General features: G+C 40.0%; 1 protein-coding gene across 2 annotated transcripts in view; it reads left to right on the top strand.

The window, feature by feature from the left end:
• LOC109972001 (E3 ubiquitin-protein ligase SMURF2) overlaps window positions 1–21,459 on the top strand; it is a 67,242-nt gene that overhangs the window by 8,651 nt on the left and 37,132 nt on the right. For both annotated transcript variants that reach the window (XM_020620583.1, XM_020620582.1), the window contains exons 2-3: window positions 15,564–15,602; window positions 17,257–17,365. In XM_020620583.1, coding sequence (XP_020476239.1) covers window positions 15,564–15,602; window positions 17,257–17,365 — 148 coding nt within the window. The remainder of the gene's footprint in view (window positions 1–15,563; window positions 15,603–17,256; window positions 17,366–21,459) is intronic.

The raw sequence follows: 21,459 nt of genomic DNA, 5'->3' as shown, positions 1-21,459 counted from the left end.
TTGACCAGCAGTAGCTCAGGTACAGTTGCGTGGACACATACCAATGATGGCACAACAAGGTTGTTCTATATGCTTTTCATCTCTGGGTAACACACAATGTGGAGCTAACGTCGGAGTCTCAGTAACCCACATGTTGAATTCACTGCCCTCTACATCTAAGCTCTAATGGGGCTATTTAATTGTTAGAGATGTTATATTTGAGTCAGATTAATTATATCAACTACTTGTACCTTTGCTGTGACAGAGTAATTTTTGCAGTTAACCCCCCCCATTACCCAGTTCATCTTCAAATCAAATGAAGCTCATGACATGTGTTTTTGTTTTGGATTTTGCCTTCTATGCTGATTTACAGGGATGTAATTCCATAATGTGAGTGAAAGGGGAGCACCAAGATCCACGCTGCGTGGGGCCATCTCACTTTCTCTGTGTACTCATATTTCACCCCTGGGTTTCTACTGTGTAGAATTATACCCTCATTTCATATAACCACACCAAAGTAGACAGAGGAGAGATGCTCTGGAGAGATGTCAGCTGTGTGCAGCTGGTCAGCTCTCTATTAACTCAAGATGGATGCTACTTGATATCTGTTCAGGGCTTAATGATTTGTTTTGAAACATTAGTATTATAAATGGGCAATTCAAGCTAGTGCAGCATATTGAGACATGTCTTTGTATCCCTTCCACAGCACTGTGTTTTAGGAAGAATTTGGCAAATGAGGAGACTGTGACTTAGTAGTGAAATCTCACAGGGTGTTGCCAGTCCCATAACTCATTTTTATTGTTGTCCAACTCATGGCCTGTGTTTCACCAAGTAGTACACAGGGAGAGGGCATGCTTTCTACTAGACTAACACCTTTTTTGCATTAGATATTTGGCTGAAAGATGAGTTTATAGAAAAACTCATTGTATCTTTATGGAAACAGACGGATTCATTAAAAAGAAACCACGTGCATGTATGATTGTCAGTAGGTCAAAGGTCAAAGTGTTTATTTGTCATGAATGCCACACAATACAAGTGAAATATAAAGTAGATGAGCAATAACACAAATCTACATATGCAGTAACACAAATCTAAGGCATTTTAAAGCAGCAAGTGAAGGAAGCAAATAAAAATACAACAAGAACACAATATAACGCAGAGAGAATATATGCTATGTGGGAGCCATGAAGTGCAAATATTCAGCAGTGAGGGTGCAATTATGCATGTGCAAAATAAGTATGTAAACAGTACAGATGGAATTACATGAGGTAGTTCCTGAGTCAGCTGTTTAGGAGTCTGATGGCAGTTGGAAAGAAAGAGTTTTTCAGTCTAGAGGTCCTGCATTTCACACTCCTGAGCCTCTGACCAGAGAGCAGGGGTATGAACAGTCCATGCTGGGAGTGGGTGGGGTCCTTGAGGATGGAGGCAGCTTTCCTACACACCCTGTGGTGGTAAATACTCTGCAGAGAGGGCAGTGGAGTCCTGGTGATCTTCTCGACAGTCTTTACCACTCTCTGCAAGCGCTTGTGGTCCATAGCAGTAGTGCTGCCATACCGGACAGTGATGCAACTGGTCAAGATGCTCTCGACGATGCAGCTGTAGAAGTTGCTGAGGATCCTAGGCAACATGCCAAGCCTCCTCAGCCTCCTCAGGAATTACAGCCGCTGTTGAGCCTTCTTGACCAGCTGTGTGGTGTTAAGTGTCCAAGTGAGGTCCTCATTGATGTGGACGCCCAGGTATTTGAAGCTGCTCACCCTCTCCATTTCGAGCCCCCGGATGTAAATAGTAAATATATTATCCTGTTTTAGTTGCATGTATGCATAGTATAACCTACAATCTTGGCTTTGTTGTAAATAGCTTTGTGAAACTTTGTTGTTAGACTTTGTTTTAGTCGATGCTTAGTTTTGTCTGGTTTTCAAATTACTTTGGGACTTGGTGGCATCAGTGCACTTCTGAGCAGGAAAATGGAAAGACTGAACACCTCAGTATTGCATAACAGCCTCCTACTAGAGAGGAGGTGGCCTCCAATATGCATAATACATTAAACTTTCCGAGAGCTTCAGGAGGACTTTTTCTGCAGAATATGGAGGAGAGGTACCACCTATATTCTGTTCATATAGCTAGAGGATAATATTGTTAGCAGCTTCTGACAATTATGAGGAAAGACAAAAACCTGAGTGTAAAAAACCTAATGTGAAAAAGCCAGATAAGTGAGCAACAAATGCATTGTAGCTCTCACACTTTCCTGCATCCTGCCTGTCTGTCCTCCTTTCACTGCTTGAACTCTCAACCTCTCCACTGCCACTTCTCATGAGGTGTCTCTGTATCTTGCATTTTGGTCTTCAGACTTTTACTCTTTCCTTTTTTGAACAGGATGCTTCTCATCTTTCTGTCATTTCACTCTCTTCCTTCCTCTCCCTCACCCCCGGATCTAGTCCAGACAGCTGACAGACGACTCTGCCGGTGTGGCTCCAGTTTGGTGCATTTTTTGTTTCTTTATTGGTTTTCAACTTCTGATGTGCACACACACTTCCTGTCGCGGTCCCACACTGTTGTGCAGTACTTGGTGATTGCCAGAGTTTGTTTGGGGGCCCTAAGGAGTCTGTGTGGGTAGTCCAGGCACCCCTAGCAAAAACAATGCATTAATTTCAGTTGTAATCACTTTAAAGTACCTTGGAGCTTGTACGAATAGGACTGCGGCAGTAGTATGTTTCACCGTCACCACTGTTGTCTGCCCACATACAGTGCTGAGAGTTATACAAGTTAATACCATATCAAACATTATAGCTAATCAATGAAAAGGTTTATGTATATTAGACTCAATATTTAACAAGAACTAGAATGTAACTGATGTGGTCAAGAGATTCAAGTAATGCTGTTAAAGGAATGTTGTCTGCAGCCCCATGTTTGGACTCAGTCTCCATTTTTGTTTTATAAGGGAAACAAAAATGCCAGAACCTCTTTTGATTAATATAAAGGTGAAATGATGAAATAAAATATTGCACTTTTCAAATCTAAACTGAAATTAGAATTATCATCCAATAGTGACTGGAATGTTATTAAAATGGTCAAGACAAGGTCCATTTTTGTCCCATTTATAGGCCCAAGTATTTTTCACTGTGGTTCTCAGAAAAAAAAATGTGGGCAGCGTGCAGCGTCACAGATGTATCACTGTTGCTAGGCTGCAGTTGTAAATATTAAGTAGCTTTTGCCTGTTAAAAAAGAAAAGGGTTTTCACTTCTCGTTTTGGTTTGGATTTTGTTGCTTGTTTTAAAAATACTGTAACAGCTGGAAGGCAGGTTATGGATCACACTTTATCCTGCTACTGTTTCTGTGGTTATACTGCCCACCTCTGTGCCTCTGTCTCTAGAGCACTTGGCATGTCTACTATACGAATTCACATGCATAACCTGCCACTCAAATCACATCCACCCCTCTCTGAGAGAGACAGTCGCATCAGTCATGTCCTGCGACTGTCTCTCTCCACAGTTATACTGAACATGAGTGATGCAGAGGGTTTTATCATGGCAATGAGGACTTGGTCCAAGTCCTCATCGCCATGGTGATGTGGGTGGTGACAGTGGTTCAGTGGGTAGAGCAGTCGTCTCCCAACCGGAAGGTTGAAGGTTCGAATCTCAGTGCCGGCAGTCCACGTGTTGAAGTGTCCTTGGGCAAGACATTGAACCCCCTCCCGTTGCCCCCGATGGTTAGAGCCTTTATTCTTAAAGGCTAATTGTCATATTTATGCGGTGGCGCCGCAGATGGCTGCCATCGATTCTGTACTGGAAACAAATTCTTTGTGTGTAACATACTTGGCCAATAAAGGTGTTTATCCTCCTTATCCTATCCTTAAAGTCGTCAGGTGACGCCTGTGTGCCATAGTGTCCCACTTCACTCTTAACATAGTCGCAGTAACGGCAGGATTTACCACCTGTTTATAAAGGTCTAGAAATAAGAAAAATTATTCCTCCATTGCTTACTATCATGCTTTATTACTAAAGATTTCACCCCTCATTCACTAACAGTAGGTGTGTTTTGGTACTACTGTGGAATAAGGGGAGTTACTTAATGTTTTCAGAGAAACCAGGAGCAAACCCTGAACTTGTCATCATTGTTGAGGAGCTGTATTCTTAGGCCACTTCGTAGTGCTTTGCTTTATTCTTAAAGGCTAATTGTCATATTTTATTGTCACAGATTTCACAACAGTGAACAGGGCATCCCTTGTTCTCAGTTTTGGTCCCCTAATGGTTGTGGGACACAGCGATAACTAGCTTGTAGTATTACACAGGGCTTCATCTTTACCTCCCTTTATCACTCCCTCTCTTCTTACATTCATTTTATTTTTCCTCCTTAATTTTTCCCTGTCATATTTCTGAGATTCTCTTTGTTTTATTTGTCCCTCTCCCCGCTTCCATCACTGTAGTTCTCCTCTTTTATTGCTCTCTGTTCCTCCTCTTAGCGCTGTCTTATCTCCCCACTAAAACCCCTGAATCCTGTTTTCCACTTCATAATCATGGTTGTTGCCTCCCTCTGCTTCCGTCTTTGCTCATTCCCATGTTTCTATACAGAGGCGGTAAATGAATCCTGGCATTTAAATGGGTACAAACACACAAATGTAGCATAGACATGCCTGTATGTGCAGCCTGTGTGTTTTATTTTTATTTATTTATTAATTTTTTTGGAAACGTCGTAGAAAATGCCCAAATTGAGATGAGTCCTTCCTCTGCTGTCAGCATCAGCAGTTTCCTTGGAGATGCCCACACATGTGAGTTTTGCCAGTTAACAAGCTTGAGTAACGGCAGCCTCAACAGCCAAAAATGATGAAATACCAAAGAAAGGTAGTCCAGATCGCTGCACTGTGTACAGTTTGTAAAAACCTCATTCCAACTAAAAGTAGCAGCATGACAAATCTGCTATGGTTTATTTTTAGGTAGCTCTTAAACCTGTTCCAGATGTTTCTCTGGTCATTGTCCACCAGTGTTGCTTTATTTTATTTTATTTAAAACAATTATTTTAACAAATAGTGTATAGTGACACTCTTACAAGTGCTGCTTTTTCGCCTTTGTTGCACAGCTGCTCCCAGTCTTTTGCTTTACAATGCTTACATTATGTAAAAGGGGAACAGCCTTGCTAGTGGTGATTTTCTTTTGTTGATACTCCACATATGGCCCCACTTACCTGGGAATAGCATATAGTTTTGATAAAGAAAACTATTTTTGAATAATGTTTTGAGTTCCTGGACAGAAAAAACCATGATGCATTCAAATTTTTTTCTCTTTCTACCTGCGAAGTTGTTAGGTGAACAGTTGCAGGCTCTAATTATACTTTGGGCAAACATCAAATGCAAGGAAAACCTTCTTCCCAAACCTATATATACGTATATACTGTATTTTGACCTCGTGTTAACCATACAGTATGCAGTGATCTCTTGCTTTTCAGTACTGACAGGTATTGCTGTACTGCATTCCTGAGGCAGTTGCTGCATGAATCATATACAGTGTGGTCAAAAGGTCTGTGCTCATAAAGAGGATGGAACAACTTAGCATCTGCTGTAGCACATGGAGATAAAATGAACTGTCTCCAGGCCATATGTATACCTAATGAGTCATATGGGAATGACTTTCCTGTGGTATTGTACTGCACCTGATTGTATCGAAATTAAACTTAAAACTGAATGCTTTCTATATGAGTATTCTGTTTACTTTGTGAGCTTGAAAGTGTCTGGCACATTTCCTCCTCAATTCTTTTATTACTTCATTCCTCCCTCCATCCTTTTCTTCCTGCTTTGTCACCTTGCTGTCATGGTTTCCTACCACCCAGCCTTTCTAGCTGTTCCTTATGAAGCAGCTTGCCTGTACCTAAAAAGTAATTTTGCTATGGATTTAATTTCCTTCTCATACCTACATTAGATTTGACTGTGTAATAGCTGCTCAGTTTTAATGTAGTAAGATGACCCAAGGCCGCATTTATGGAACAAAATAAAAGGGACTTTTTTTTTTTTTTTTTTTTTAAGAGGCATACGTGGTGATACATGAGACGGCTTTAGATGTTGCTGAGATTAAACTGACACCATGCAGCTCATCACAGTTGAAATGGTTAAACCTTTGTTGTATGGCAGGCTTTCATTAGCCAGTAAGAACTGTACAAACCACTTGAACAGGCTTTGAGACGTGTTCCTAATAACGCAGCCTTGCTGATTTCACAGAGTTTGTTTACAGCTGTTAAATTTTGCTGTGTTCATATGATAATTTCCCAAACTGAACTGTGGTTTGCTACTTCTTGTATCTTCACTGTTGTCATCTCCTTATCTCTCTCCACCATCCCTGCTACTTGTACCTGAGCCACTGTTTATACTGATGCCAGAATGGCATCACTATCAACATTCCCTGGTCTGAATGAGCTTACTCCCACCACACCTTTTTTGGCCTCCCTCTGCTTTCCCATATTCTCCCTTTCACCCCCCTCTACTGTCTGCGTTCCACAGATTTGTGACTCTAGATAAACCTCTCCACTCCCTTCCTCACATTCCTCTCTTCCTCTGTCTCCATTTCACCATAGATCCCTGCCTCCAGATGAACATTTTGTCTTTACCGTCTCACCCTTCATCAATTAGACTCTCCTTGGTGTAGTGACTGCATTCCAGGATGTACTCCAGATTGTTGGCATCTCCTCAAGGATCAGAGGGGTGGGGGGGAGTGTCAGTTGTAGACTGCTGGCCTCTCAAATGAATGACATAATTGGCATCCTGAGCATTCACTGGGCTGGAGAATGGCTGAGGATGGGAAATCAACTAATGATTTTCCAGGAGAAGTGCAGTGTGGATTACATCGCCAGTTTGACAACATTGCCCAATTTTACAGACCCATAAATGCAAATTTGTACTACACATCATTATTTTTTGCAGTGTGTATTTGCTGCAGTCACAAAGTTGGTCACGTACACACAGTGTTTGTGCTTTGACATTTGGCCAGCACGTATCCTGTGTGTTCTAGTGAGTGAGTGAGCGAGCCCGCCAGGGAGGCGTGAGGAGGGGAAGAGGAAGTGTTTTGTTGAACAATGTTGTGAATGAGGCTGCATGGGGTCATTGTAAGAGTCATGACAGGGTGAAGGCGAGGATGTGAGCCTTCACTTTTAAATCTGAATGACTCTTGTTGATGACTAAGGTGTGTTAGTTATTTTTATTTTTTTTTACTTGATCAGTTTCAATAAATGTCAATGTTTTCTTGTTTTACATTTCTGTGATGCAGAACTGTGTGTATGGAAAATGTTTATAAAGTGATATAGCTACTTGTCAGGCCTTGATATGCTTGGAAATTGCTAGAAGAAAATGGTGCAGAATATCATTTTCCATCAAATGTATGTATGACCGCACCTCTTCTGAAGTTTAGACCACGACTATGTGCCTTTGTGATGCAGCAATGTGAATGGCTTATATATTCAAATCAAGCTATCATGGTGTTTTTTTTAAATTGAAGGCATTTGAATTGTGTGGCAACTTGCATCATGGTACAGATCTAACTTTGGCTGGCACCAGATGTAGTATGTGCAACAAACGGTAAGCGTAATCATACTGTGAACTCAAATGCTATATGCAATGAGAGAGCTTCACTCCAAAACAAGAAGTTGCATGATGTTGGTCGATACCCACACCCCCCCCACTGTCATCCTCCACCTTTCAGTTTTGTCAGGGTAGGCTTGTATTGGCTTTATGCACTCTTTTACAAGAAGACTTAAAATAATCTACTTAATACACTTCACATAACACTGTGAACTGTTAAGTACAATATGTCTCAAAGGCTCATGATTTGCCTCTCCTTCACTCTGCTTGGGTTGCTTTTAAATGAACTCCACCAGGTTATGTTCAAGTCACTATGTAAATGAAGTGTTAGCCTGATGTTATGCTAAACAGTGCAAGAATAGAAGCCTTTTTTTTGTCACCCTGAGGGGGGTTTCGCTGTAGGACTTGATACTTCTTCAGGCTTCATAGAAGCCTAATTTCATGCTCTGGTGTGTGGAACATTTCCTTTTAAGCAGCCCTCAACCACATTGTTGACCATGTGAATATTTAATATATACTCTCCACACACAGCAGAAACTAACCTTAATTCCATGGTTTAAATTGATGGCAGGTCAATATGAAATTTGCTGTTGTTGGGGCTCTGTACTCACCACAGGGTGATGGGGACTTTGACACAGCACCACTTCCTGCTTTCACCCAAAGATTGTTTATGAGGTAAAAGAATGTGAAAATTGGCTTTTTCCCCTTATTACAATGTGACTCACCAGAGCTGCATGCATTGTCCACTGGAACCAGCTGCATCCTGCTATGCGGCACCTGTTTGAGCTGATGATCACAACCCTCTAATGTACATATATTTATTGTGTCAGTGTCCAGCAGACATGCAAAGTAATCTAGTCTTTTGCAGTAGTTGGCACATACATATATTAGTTACACCTGTGAAATCTCATAAAATATTTTTGTTTTATATACCAGCTACCCAAAAAACTAAACTAAACAAATATTCACCAACAAAAACAATGAAATAAAATGATCCTGTGGCTGACCACAGTGCTTTTTCAAAACAAAGTTGGCATCCAGAGCACAGCAGGTGGATACTGATGCAACTCTGGTTGACTGTCCTGTTCTTGTAGCGCTGTCACAAAGTTAATTGAATAAATAGACCACAAAATGACTGGACTTGACTGTGGAGTTGGCAGCATGCAATCACGCAAGCATCTACTGGAGTTAAATGCACAACCCCTGTGGTATGGGCCAGAGCAGCCCGTCTCTGTGATGTGATAATGTTAACACAGAGTGCGACGGGCATGCTGTGAACTGGATTACAGCTCATGTCCTTGTTGTTTTGACAAATTACCTTTATCACAACAAAGATTTTATAGTACGGGAGTCAATTTGATTAGACTTCTACTCAAGCTACACTTTATACACTGACATCATCAACCAGTATTACAAAAGTAAGCTTTCTAAAATACAGTTTATTTTTCAATTAATTTAGTTTAGCTGTTAACCATAGAGTCGTGCTGTAAATTTTCACACAGTTCCTACATTTGTTGTCTCTTCAAAGTGAATAATACTACCATGAATGAATGAATGAATGACAGATTCATACCATTCACAATTAAATTTCTTTATAAATGTGCTATGGGACTACATGTATGCTTGTTTAAAATGTACTAGAATGTTTTAGATTGGGTTTTTAGGTGTATGCCAGGTTGCAGACTCCCTTGAGAAAACAAATGGGAGTCCCCTGATGCCGATCCCCTGTCTGTTCATGGTCTTTTACCTTTTAACCAGACCTAATGCCTTTGTGTTCAGACAGATGGAGACGTTACTGAGCTCCCGCCCCTATAACTGCCTTTCTCTGAGGTCAGATGCACACTGCGAATGTTTTGTACTTAATAATATGATACTTGATTTTTGTAATGTGCAATATAATTGTCATACATCAGTGTGCAATGATTTATGTAAACTGCATTGTGGTGTTAGTGGGAATATATTTATATTTAGTATAATTCTTATTACAGAGGGATTTTTCATATTGCAAATGTAATGATTGCACATTATGCATTTATTTACTGTATATAAATGTTGCTGTGTCCAACTGTGCCCTCGTAGTGACAAGTTGTTATAATTTACCCCAGTGGCAGGGAATCACACTGACAACTGGTTTCTTTGGTGTCCCGTCTCTTAACATGGGGTGACTGGACAAGCATGGCGTGTACACACAAAGAAAATGGCAATTGAACATATTCAGAGGTACTGAGACTTCAAAAAATTATATGTATATGCATTTATAGTTTACTTTTATACCTTCTCTTTTCTTGTCGTTAAGTTTGCAAGCTCTGTGAAAACATAGGCTTAACCTGTGCACATTGAGAAGCTGTGGTTGACCTCTAAAGGGTCCTGGGACAATGAAAGTCCACTGTCTGTCTCCACCTCCATTAGCTACCAGACAGTGGTAAAGGCATTATCCTTGAGTGCTACTTGCTTAGATGGATAGGCTTGGCTTGGTGTGACTGTTAGTTTGATTTATGACTTGTTTCAGACTGTGCGGTGGGGTGACTTACCTACAAATTATTCCAAAACTGCAGCTGTTTCAAATCCTTTTACTAAACAATGGAGCAGAGTTGACTCCTTTATGACCCTTTAACTGTCACAGATTGGTTTAAGATGAGGGCAGCTTTGGGTTGTTTAATGAGTAAATGAACAAGTGAAAAACTATAGTCAGTGTGGGCTCTTAATAGTTTCCTTCTTTTCTAGAATCAGATTTTTCCCCAGATCTGTGTTCACAGACATGGACGATAAATGATTAAAATTAGATTTTGAAGCAGTACTGAGAAATACATGGGTCTGAATAAAGAAATACACTGATGTATTATCATTGCACTGAAATGTAAGTATGTGTTTTGTTTAAAAGTAAGAACATAGCCTTGGCTCACAAACAAAAACATGATTGAAACTGAAATAAAATCTGACATTGGACAGACATCGGAAAGTATTACGCCCACACCAGAGAAAGTAGAGTCTGTCTCGCTTTGTTAAACTTGCAGGGGTTGTAATTGCCACCAGTATCTTAAACCTGATAAACTAACAAAACCAGCAGCCATGAGACCATGTTACTTGTACAGTATGCATTTAAGTGGTAGCCACATACATAAAGTATAATTATGACATTAGAATTTAACTAAGCTGTCTTGTTTAAGGCCTTTTGTTTTGAAACCATAGTGTAGTTTTAAAAAGGACCAAAATAAGGCAAACTCTTACTCAGATGTTTTTGGATGACCACTGTCCATCCAGAAGGTCATGATTTGCAATCCCCTTATCTACCAATGGTCTTCAGAGGCAATATCATCACAGGATCACCTTCCTAAAATATTTAGAAGGGTTGCTGGTTGTTGTCTGTGCCTCTCTTTGGTTGTTTGCATGACCCTGATGTGCAGCCAGGCTTACTGCTTCTCAGCTTACTGTTAAAGTGATGGTTCATAGTGGAGACTATGATCCACTGAGAGCACAGAGGGCAGCTCACCTCAGGGCTTCCTGGGCATTAACTGGTTCTTATCTGACCTAGCTTTCCATGTTAGGATCTGAATGCGTCTGGTCCTCTGCCAGCCCTGGGTCGCCATGGCCTGCCTGCTCACGTAGGAGCTATTCAACACTGTTGGATCCCCTGAGGCGTGAGATGAGATTTGATTCCTCATTCATGCTATAGGATCCACAGTGGTGGAGTCTACGTAACCCCAGTTAATACTATTGGCATATTTAGCCATGATTATGTAAATATTTTGTGGCTACTGTAAAATATTATTGAAATCTGTCAAGGTAGTATGAGGAGCAATACTTCAGAGCATTTCTCAGGTCACCTGTATGAATGTAGCCTCTGACACAGGGTAATTGAAAACATGTCTCACAATTATGTTACGCTTTATTTTGTCCCCTTTGTTCATTATGTGCATTTATTTAGTCCATATCTTTGCTTTGTTAATACAAATGAAACAGAACATCAGAACAATAAGCAGTTTCCTCTGCAATCAGCTGAGACATTTAGAAACTACTATCTGAAGGAGAGCTTGACATAATTATTCTTTACAGGCTTTTAGAAGCAGGAACCTATTTCCTGTTCAGCAACTCACGATTCTGTAGATGCTAATTAGAACTAACGTCATTAATGTATTTTCTTATATCTGGTCTGTTCTGTTTTTGATTTATTTTTGCACGTTCCTACAGTATTGATTGCAGTGCTTATTGCAGTCCACTGCTGGAACTTGGTAACGTAAAAAGCTAAAGAGCCTTTTTCAGAAAGAGACTTTTCCAGCTTCGATGTGCCGTTCATCAGTCCATCTTATTTAAAGCAACACTTACTTGTTCCAGCCTCTCAAATGGTACTTCTCCTTTGAGTTGTTGGAAATTATAACTGTCAGTTTAACGATTTTGACATTTTATAGACAAAATGATTCCTCAAGAAAGTAATCTTCAGATTAAATGATACCAAAATTAAACATTAGTTGCAGCCCTAATGTTAATAATCACCTTCAAATGGCTTTACTTTCACCTTGTTGTTAAATACATCATCATGGTTTGCTCAGTAGCTTGTTGCCTTACTTTTTCTGTTTGTGACAGGCTGCTCTACTGTAACTCTAGCCCACAATGTACCTTGTAAAAACTGTTATAAGATTTCATGCATGTGGAATTTCTTTTCATTATAACCTTTGTACCTCCAGATATTTAAAAAACAGCAAATTATTATTGTTATTAAGCCCCATTTGAACCTGTCTGTCTGTCACTGCTAGCAGCAATGTGCTGTGCCTGGCAGCACAGTGGGTGAGAGGCATTTGATAACAAGAGACTTTTCCTGCTATGGTAACTGTGGTTTAGGAAGTGGAACAGGCTAATCCCTTAAACTTAATTAGCATAGTTTGGTAATTAGAGTCTTCTCAGTTTAATCTGGAAGCTACTTGCCAGTGTTGGCCTTTCATCTTAGTGAGCACCCATAGCTATTCAACTACCACCAGCTATGCTTTGTTCAGAAGTATTGGAACAATTTAGTAGCCTGGCTCCTGACCTCTAAGTTACCACTCACATCTCCAGTTTACTCAGTGACTCCTTTAAGTTAATAAAATCTGACAGTATAACAATTTAGTCGGAATATTTGGCTAGTATATGAGGCGTTCCTTTAATTTCTTTCAGGCAAATCTAAACATATTCAGTATATCCTTTCTGCTCTAATCTGCCATATAGTTCAACAAAGAAATATAGTTGGCTGCAGTTCAAACCTTTTTCAGAGCTTTATATGCTCACGATAATATCAGCCTTCTCTCAAGCCAGTTCATGTTTAGTCTCCAAAAAGATGAGGCCTCTGTCAAATATGCTAAATGCTGTCATATTGTGGAAGTAATATACTGGTTAAGGGTCATTTGTCATTACCTGGAGATTCTGGTTATTGCAGAGTATATCAGACATTAACTAATACTTTGGCAGTATTGGGAATATTTTGGCATAGTAGCAACAGTGGTGACACATTGTCCATTGTTGTATACAATCTATGATTTCAGCTAAAGGATAAACAATTTAAATTCTGGTGGGTGATTTTGTTTCTGAGTTGTGTTTTCTGTCCACAAAGGTGCTGCCAAGAGTTCAGGTCTCTGTTTGTCTTGTTGTTTTTTCTTTTTTTTCCTGTCTGTCCAAAAACATGGTACTGTATCTGTTCTGTCCAATAGAAAGCTCTGATTTGGCCTGTACCCATACTGTCAGCTCTGGCAGTGTAATTTCTCCTGACAAGCTGATGGTTAGTGTTCATCCAGTCGGCCCAGTCAGTGTAATTTGTGTGGAGATTGTCTGTTCCCATGTTGTGATTCTGTCTGATTTGTCTGACTGTGTCATTTTGGTCACTCTAAAGGTCTTTGCACTGAATGGGTGCAGTGCGTGTAAATGGAGCAAGCGGGGGGAGCGCAGAGCAACTTTTTTAAAAAGGAAAGAGCGTCGCTCTACTGTAATGTCCTGCTCCGATACCGCTCACACCATGTGCCTGAAGCATGCCCAAGTCTGACCCAGAATGCATCTGTGTCTTGCACTGTCATCCAACATTTTTCAGTCAAAAACTGGCCGTTGCAAGTTCAATAATGGAGTTAATAAAGTACTTTAAAAAAGGAAACTGAAAGGTCATACAGGCGTACTGTATATTTTTATTTAATTAGGCCCATTCATTCATAGAATTTTACATATGACTTTGTGTTTTATTCCTTGGCACACAGGTGTAACTGTAATTTGAAATAAATCATTTCTATTTGGAAAAAAGTAATCTTTCTTTAGTTTTTTGGGATGTAAGGCTACAGTTTAAGCTAAAAATGACAAATGCAGATTTTCTTTCCCCCTTTTTGGAGTGAGTGGGTGCAATTTGAGTTGAGCGCTGAGCGATAATGAGCGGAGTGGCCTGGTGCGGCTTTGAGCAGGGGAGCAGCTCCGTGAGCAAGGAGTGGAAATTCCCACCTCTCCACTCTGCTCATATGCTCTGAACAGGTGTGACACTAGGTTGATTTCCCAGTCCTGTCTTTCTCTTTTTCCAAATTGGTGCTTATTTCTTATCCATAACAGGTTCACCTACTTTGTTATGATCTGTTCTGTAGTCCATGTCCATGATGTCTCCTGCACAGCGGTTTTTTGATGTTCGCATCCTAATGTTGCCCTCACACTCTCTTTTGGATTTTTACTTACACAATGTAAATGAGGCTAATGCATGGCTAGTGTGCTTCTACTAATCTTGCATTTTATTTCCTCTACATAGTAGAGGGGAAGTGCCTGATATGCAAGAAGGATGTGATTTATATTTGGACTTAACTTAATTATTTTAAGAATTTCTAATTGTACATTTTAACAAAACTGCATCACAGAGGGTGTGTTCTGATTAAGTTTAACAAAGGTCTTGTAGTTCAATATTGGATGACGCAGTTTCTCTTTTGCCTGGCTTTGATATGGTTGGGAATAAGAGGCTCACCTGTAGTTATGTAATAATAAACTGTAATAATAGTGGACTGGAAGTGTCTGCTTAGCTCACGAGCGGAAAGCTATATACAGATGGATGGATGAGTGGATGTACTTGCATAGAAGTTGCATAGAAGTTGGAATAGTGTGAGGTTTCCTAGACCTCTGTTATTCTGACTCTTTGCTTTAAAGCATAACAACGCCTCTGGTTCATTGGCAGACAATGATTAGGATGTTGATCCGTCTGCTGGCAGTTAGCGATGCTTGTTTAACTCCCTCCCTCCCTCCTTTCCTTCTCTGAAGTTCACTGTTGTTTTTATTACAATCACTATGTTAGTCTTCTCTGCAACTGCTCTTCATTGCTGATGGTTGGCCTATTCAGGCTTGCTTACGTTTGCCTCTTTCAGTTCATTACGCCAGGACATACTGTATAGGCAGCAACATAAAAAGTCAACAGCAGAACAAATCCAAACATAAATGTCGTCACTGTTGAATGTTGTCTGTGAAGCAAACCTTCAGGGACTTGCTTCATACAGTAAGAGTGCTGTCTACATAATATTTTACAAGGAGAAGTGCTTAAAACTCTGATGGCACAAAGCAATAGGCAGAAAAAAGACAGTGGACAGCTGTTACTTAACGGAAACTGTCACACGTACAGCTAAGGCAGCAATTGATAAAATATTTGAAATAGCTGGAACTTTACTCAAGTATTATCACCATTAGTCAAATGAAAATAATGTTTAAAATGTACACATTACAGTTGTTTTTAAAATAACATTGAAGAGTAGAATCTTTTTGAGAGTTTGTAATATTAGCAGGGTGAGAGATGTGAGGGAGGGAAGACGAAAGAAAGCATGAAATAGCCAGGTAAGCAGACAGAAAGCTGATCATACAGCCGCAGGTTGCCACATTTGCCACAACTGATGTTTTATATATAAATAAATATACAGAATGAAGGAACTTTATAATATCACATACTCTTGGAGGGCAGCTATTTTTGGGTGTAGTATTTATTTTTTGGCCTAGTTTATATGCAATCTCATTTTTAACCTGTCATTAACATCTCTCTTTATTTCTTCTTTTCCAGTCCTATGTGCAAAGAACCTGGCAAAGAAAGACTTCTTCCGTAAGTAAAGCCTTTTTTATGTGCTGCTATTTCTGTCCCGTTCCCCCCCTTGTGCATTAGAATGGGCTTTGTCAGCAGTGGCAGTTTGCTGGCTTTTGAAGCCACGCTGTAAATGAAGGCCCTTAGGAGCTGTCTGTCATACAAGCCGGGAGGCCTTGCACGCACAGGAACCCATGGCTAATCTAACATCCAGTGGTACTAGACCTCATCAAACAGGCTTGAACAGAAATTGCACTTTATTTAGTCCAGCCCAAGGCCAAATCTGAATGGCATGAGAATAAAAGCAGACTTCATTGTGTAGACATTTTCTCCTCTGATTTTTTTCATTTTGTTGTTAAAACATCAACTGTCCTGTCAAACTGCAAGTTTTGAATGGCAGAAATATGAGGAGTGCCATATTATAATGGTGTGAGAGTACTCAGAGATGGGATCCAAGAGAGGAAGCATTTTGTTTTCTTTGTGACCTCCAGTTTACTGTCATTTATCTTTAGGTCTTTTCATTACCCATCAGCCATTCTCTGCTGCTGGCATTAATGTAAGAGGAGATGTGTTATTTAGTTCCACCGATGAGAGAGTTTCACAAAAGAATATATATTTTCTGTATTAGTGCACCATTTACCTTAATTACCAGTTGTGGGCATGGTGAGAGCACTTACTGTAATTGCAACAGTAGCAGGTTGTTTAGCTGGTAGGTTAGTTTGCCATTAACCTGGGAGGCATGGATACAGACAATAGCAACTTCATTCTGTGGCACATACACACAAAGGCAACAACAAATAGGGAAATCCCAAGATAGCATAAGGGTGAGTGAAGAGGTCTGACTTGCATGAAGTATCAGTGACACATTTATTACATGCAGTCACACACAGCCTAAAACAGAGATACCAGCAGATGAACACACCAAGAAGAATCCTGTATCAGATTTCCACCCAAATGAGACACACTACCTCTGTTTGCTGTGTAAATGTTTCACAGGACTGGCATAAGAGAAAGATTTGTATTACCACATTTTCTTCCTGACTTGCGATAATTATATTTTTCTAAAAATGAATCAAAAGTAACTGTTGGGATTTGTCTTTTGACTCACCAACCAGCCTGTTCTGAAATGTATTTCCAGAGTCTGGACATGGATATTATTAGTTCCATTGACCCAAACTAGTAATAACTGAAGTGGGAAGGTTACCAAGATCCACAAAACACCTGCTTTGTTAGACCAATGAAACATTTTTTTCGTGACCATTTGTATACCCCTCTCAGGCTGGCACAGCAAAATGTGCATCTACGGTCAATGTCAGTGGGTCATTGCTTTATAACCTTGATCTCAACTTGAGTTGAATTTGGTTCAGGCACTGGTCCACTTTAGTCAAGAAGTGTTTTTGATAGACATGGCAATAAGCATTTAATGTTTGACAGCATGCAGGGATAGTTAAAATATAGTTCTATGGTTGACAGTAAAGTGTATACAAGTTAAGTCTCTGAATGCTGATACCCAGAGATAAATTTGGGATTTCAGTCTATTATAAGTGGGTCAGATTGGCATTGAACAGGTCACACAGTCACACACGTTTCCTCCATGTAGGAGGTGCTGATGACTTCACTAGTTTGTACAGTTGTTAAACAAAACCTCTTCACTTGGCTCTGTGTTCTTTTACAGGGTTGCCAGATCCTTTTGCCAAAGTGGTGGTGGACGGTTCAGGACAGTGCCACTCTACAGATACTGTGAGAAATACGCTGGACCCAAAGTGGAATCAGCATTATGATCTGTAAGTCAGTAGGAAGTATGGAGCACCATGTTGTGTTGTTGTATTCCACTAAGGCCTCATTAAAGGATAAAGCTGGTCATTCTCTATGTTAATAGCAGCAATCTCCATACAGAGACTAAAATGACAATGTATTGTCTCTACTCACAGTTAAAATGTCTGCCAGCTGTCAGTCCTGGATCAGCTTGTTTGTCTGTGTGATAGATCTCTGTTGTTCAAAAACGATTAAACACATCAGGGAAACACACAGCTGCAATGGGTAACATGTTTTTTCATTACGAAACCCCAGGCCCAGCTGTGTTGCCCCAGAGGCTCCAAAAGGCCTGAAGTTAGCACGAGTCAGAATCAACTGTGCATGCGCTCTGCTCTGTTTACCTTCCACTAGTTCCTTATGCACGGGTCTGGGGTTTGCTGATTAACCGTGCATTAATTGTGAGTAGAGGCAATTGTCAGTTTTAGTCTCTGTATGGGAAGTGTTGAAAAAACTGTTAGAAAATGATCGGTCTTATCCTGTAACCAATTGCAGTGAGTGTACGTGTGGTTAAGATAGGTTTGTGCATGAAGCCATGCAGCACCTGAACATTGAAATAGTACAGAAATAATTGTTGTCACAGAAACATGGCATACTGGTTTTGCTCTCCGGCATGTGTGGAGCTGCTATGACAAGTGTTTTAGGAATGCATATTCAATTGTAGAAACACCCATCTAGAAACGTTTTGAATCGTTTTACATGTGAACAGTACATCTTGTAGAGTGAGCTTTTGGACATTCCGTACCACAGGCCTCATGAGACCTATTCATTGGAGATTTTTTTTTAGGGAAAACATGCCGATATGACTTTGTTTTTTCCAAAATAACATTCTGCCTGTGTGGGTATTAGAACATGGGGTTTGCTAAATAGTTTTACACTCCTAAACAATGTCCTCTGTGAGCTGGAGCCGGTCTAACTCATTTTTCTAGCTTGCTTGCTGACTCAGAGCCAAATGTGGCTTTACATAGGTGGACACACATTTACACTGCTACTTTTACTAATCTCTTTCAGGGTGATATGCATATTGTTCCTATGCCTTTGTGAATCCATATCATTTAATTTTTTAAACCTGATCTTTTTTCTATCAAGAAGACCCTCCTTCCACTTTCTGTCAGTCTCATAAATATAAAGGAAAATCAAACTAAACCTATGATTATTGCAGTCTTCAAATAAACCAAAATGCAGGAGAAGAAAAATTCTCACTTTGTTGATTTAAAGCACCATATGGTCATTATATTGTTCACTGACCTCAGAACTCAAAAAGACTAGACTAAGACGAACATTACACTCTATGAGTGCTCCTGTGAAACTATGTACTTCAGTATTTTCACCGAGGCCTTGTGGCGTGACTGTTCCCTGAACTGAGGTCCGTGTCGACAGGCCGTTATAAGGAGTGATCACCCCATAGGACCCAAAGAGCCCACTGGCAACCAAGCTTATGCAGTGGTGAGAGATGGAGGCAAACAGTGGAAGAAGAAGGGATGAAGGGAAAAGAAGACTGATAGACAGCTGGAAATATGTAGTGGAGAGGAAGAAAGCACTATGAAAGGAACAGCGGGAATTACAGCAGAGGGTGAATTGTTCTATAAGGTGAAAATCTGTATGGCAGTAGATATTTGTGTACTGCCACTCTAATCAGATAAATTATAAAACTAGACAGCACTCAGAGAGTGCAGCCACCGCCAAGAGCAACTCAGTTTCCCCATAATGCCATAAAAGCAATATTCCCATGATAGTTTGACTCGTATATGATTGCCTGACCATGAAAACCTACTGCTGGCATTTGGAATGATGCTGATATCATTATTAGTGTGAAGGTTATTCAGTTCTGTTCAGTTTATTTTTAGGCTGTAGTGCCAATTCACAACAACAAGGGCATAGTACGGTCTAGACTTTACAGTATTGTATGGAAAACCCAACAAATCCCCCTTGAGCTCAAGAAAAAATAACAGCTTTGAGCCTGGCTCAAAATTTCTGCCATCAGGCTCTTGCTGCAGGGGGTGACATAATGCTTCATTAGCAAACACCAGACTTAAGCATGAGTAGCTAACAGAATATAAACAAAGCAGAAAGCTTGCTCAAGATCTCCCACATGAGACTCATGATAAATTCAGGAAATTCTTGCCACACTGAAACTTTGGGGTAGCATAGTTGGGCCTGGTGTTAGAAAAAACGTCACCCAGTGCAGCGGAGCATTTCCCTGGTGTGATTTTAATTGTTTTTGAACAAACTAATCCAGGACTGACAGACATTAGCTGTGAGTAGAGGCAATTCAATGTCAGTTTTAGTTTGTGTATGGAGATTGCTGAAAATACTATTAACATAGAGAATGACCAGCTTTATCCTTTAAGAAGTAGTAGTCAGAAAATGAATGGGCAACAACTTTGATCATTGATTAATGGTTTAAGTACATTTTCACACAAAAATTCACGAGTTTCAGCTCATGTTATCTGAGCTATCACAGTAAACTGAATATTTTAGGGTTTTGTGGCTGTTGGTAAGACAAGACATTTGATGATATTTTGAAATCTAGACATTTTTCAGTATCTTCTGATATTTCATAGACTAAATGATAAAATAATAGGTAGATCAGTCATTTGTGAAAATTATTGTTAGCAGTGATAATGATAATAAAAGAGGAGAAGAATATATGCACTTTATTTCTGAATTGTCTTTAAAAATCCATGCAAATGTAACTGTTCTTGTCTTTATTATTTGCCTGTACCTACAGAGACATTTGATTTTTCTGGGGACACACACACCCACACACACACCTGTTTAGCTATATTTCTTCTTGCCTGTCAGCATCAAGCCCTCATCCCCTCTGCTTTTTTACATAATTCTCTTTCCCCTTTTGGATCTCTGCCTTCTGAGGAGTGTGTCCCCCACCAGCGACCCCTGGCCTCTCCTGCTGGTTCAGGAAATGGCTAACATGCCACAGAAAGCAGATGGGAGTGTGGGCTTGGCAGATTGCCTGCTCGCCACACCCCCATCACGTGCCTACAGCTTTTGGAGGTTGGGTCTTTTGTATCACCTTTTTTGACTACAGTTAATGGTTTATATGCTGGTTCATATCGACGTCCTGTGCAGAAAATGTTTAAGGACGCACAAATGAAGTTGGATAATAAAAAAAAAACATTTTGTGAGTGTTGAAGAGTTCATGATCTCAGAGTAGTATGTAGGCTTTCTTTTGGCAGGTTGCCTCCTCATGCTTGGCCTCCAGTTTTCATCCTTTTCAGTACAGCTCCTCATATTGCTTTGGGTGGAAGGTCATATTCGCGCTCTGCTCCCTCTCTGCTTTTGCTCTGTAGTAAATGTGTTGTGCTGTGCTTTATACTCAGTCCCCTTATTAGAACCTGTGTTACCTTACCAGTCTATAAATGTCCTGTTTGATTAAGATTTGGTTCGTCCCCAGCAATAAAATGCTGAACATACTGTAGCAATGGCCCTAGCACTGCTACAGAAACCTTTTTCTATCCCAGCAGTGGTCATGCATAGTAAAATGCATTTGGAGTAGTTGCCAAATTGACTCCCTCAATGTCATTATGTTTACCACAAATAACCACCTAGAGTATGGTTAAGTGAGTAACTCCAGACATTGATGGGTGGTGGTTTAACCTGGGGAAGATTTCTCTTTGCTACATTCAAGAAATACCTTTGCCACATGCGCCTGTATTACACCCACAACCCATTGTACTCTGTTAGGTGATGTTTTTGCATCAGTCCTCACAATTTTCTATTAAGAGAGACAGGAAAGGTCTGTGGAAGCATAGTTACAAAAGTGGAAGAAGAAAAGTAAAATAGGTAATAATAATAATAATTAATAATCTTTATTTGTACTGCACTTTCCAGCTCAAGAGCACAAAGTGCTACAACAATAAAAACATAGTAATACAATATCAGTTAAGAACACTCATAAACAGACAGAAGCCAAATAGATATCCAGCGTCTGATATACAGTGGGTACAGAAAGTATTCAGACCCCTTAAATTTCTCACTCTTTGTTATATTGCAGCCATATGCTAAAATCATTTAAGTTCATTTTTTTCCTCATTAATGTACACAC

The sequence above is a fragment of the Monopterus albus genome, unplaced genomic scaffold (assembly GCF_001952655.1).
Source record: "Monopterus albus unplaced genomic scaffold, M_albus_1.0 scaffold242.1, whole genome shotgun sequence".
NCBI classification, from domain to species: domain Eukaryota; kingdom Metazoa; phylum Chordata; class Actinopteri; order Synbranchiformes; family Synbranchidae; genus Monopterus; species Monopterus albus.
The sequence above is the reverse complement of the archived record's forward strand: the minus strand, read 5'-3'. Positions and strand labels throughout refer to the sequence as shown.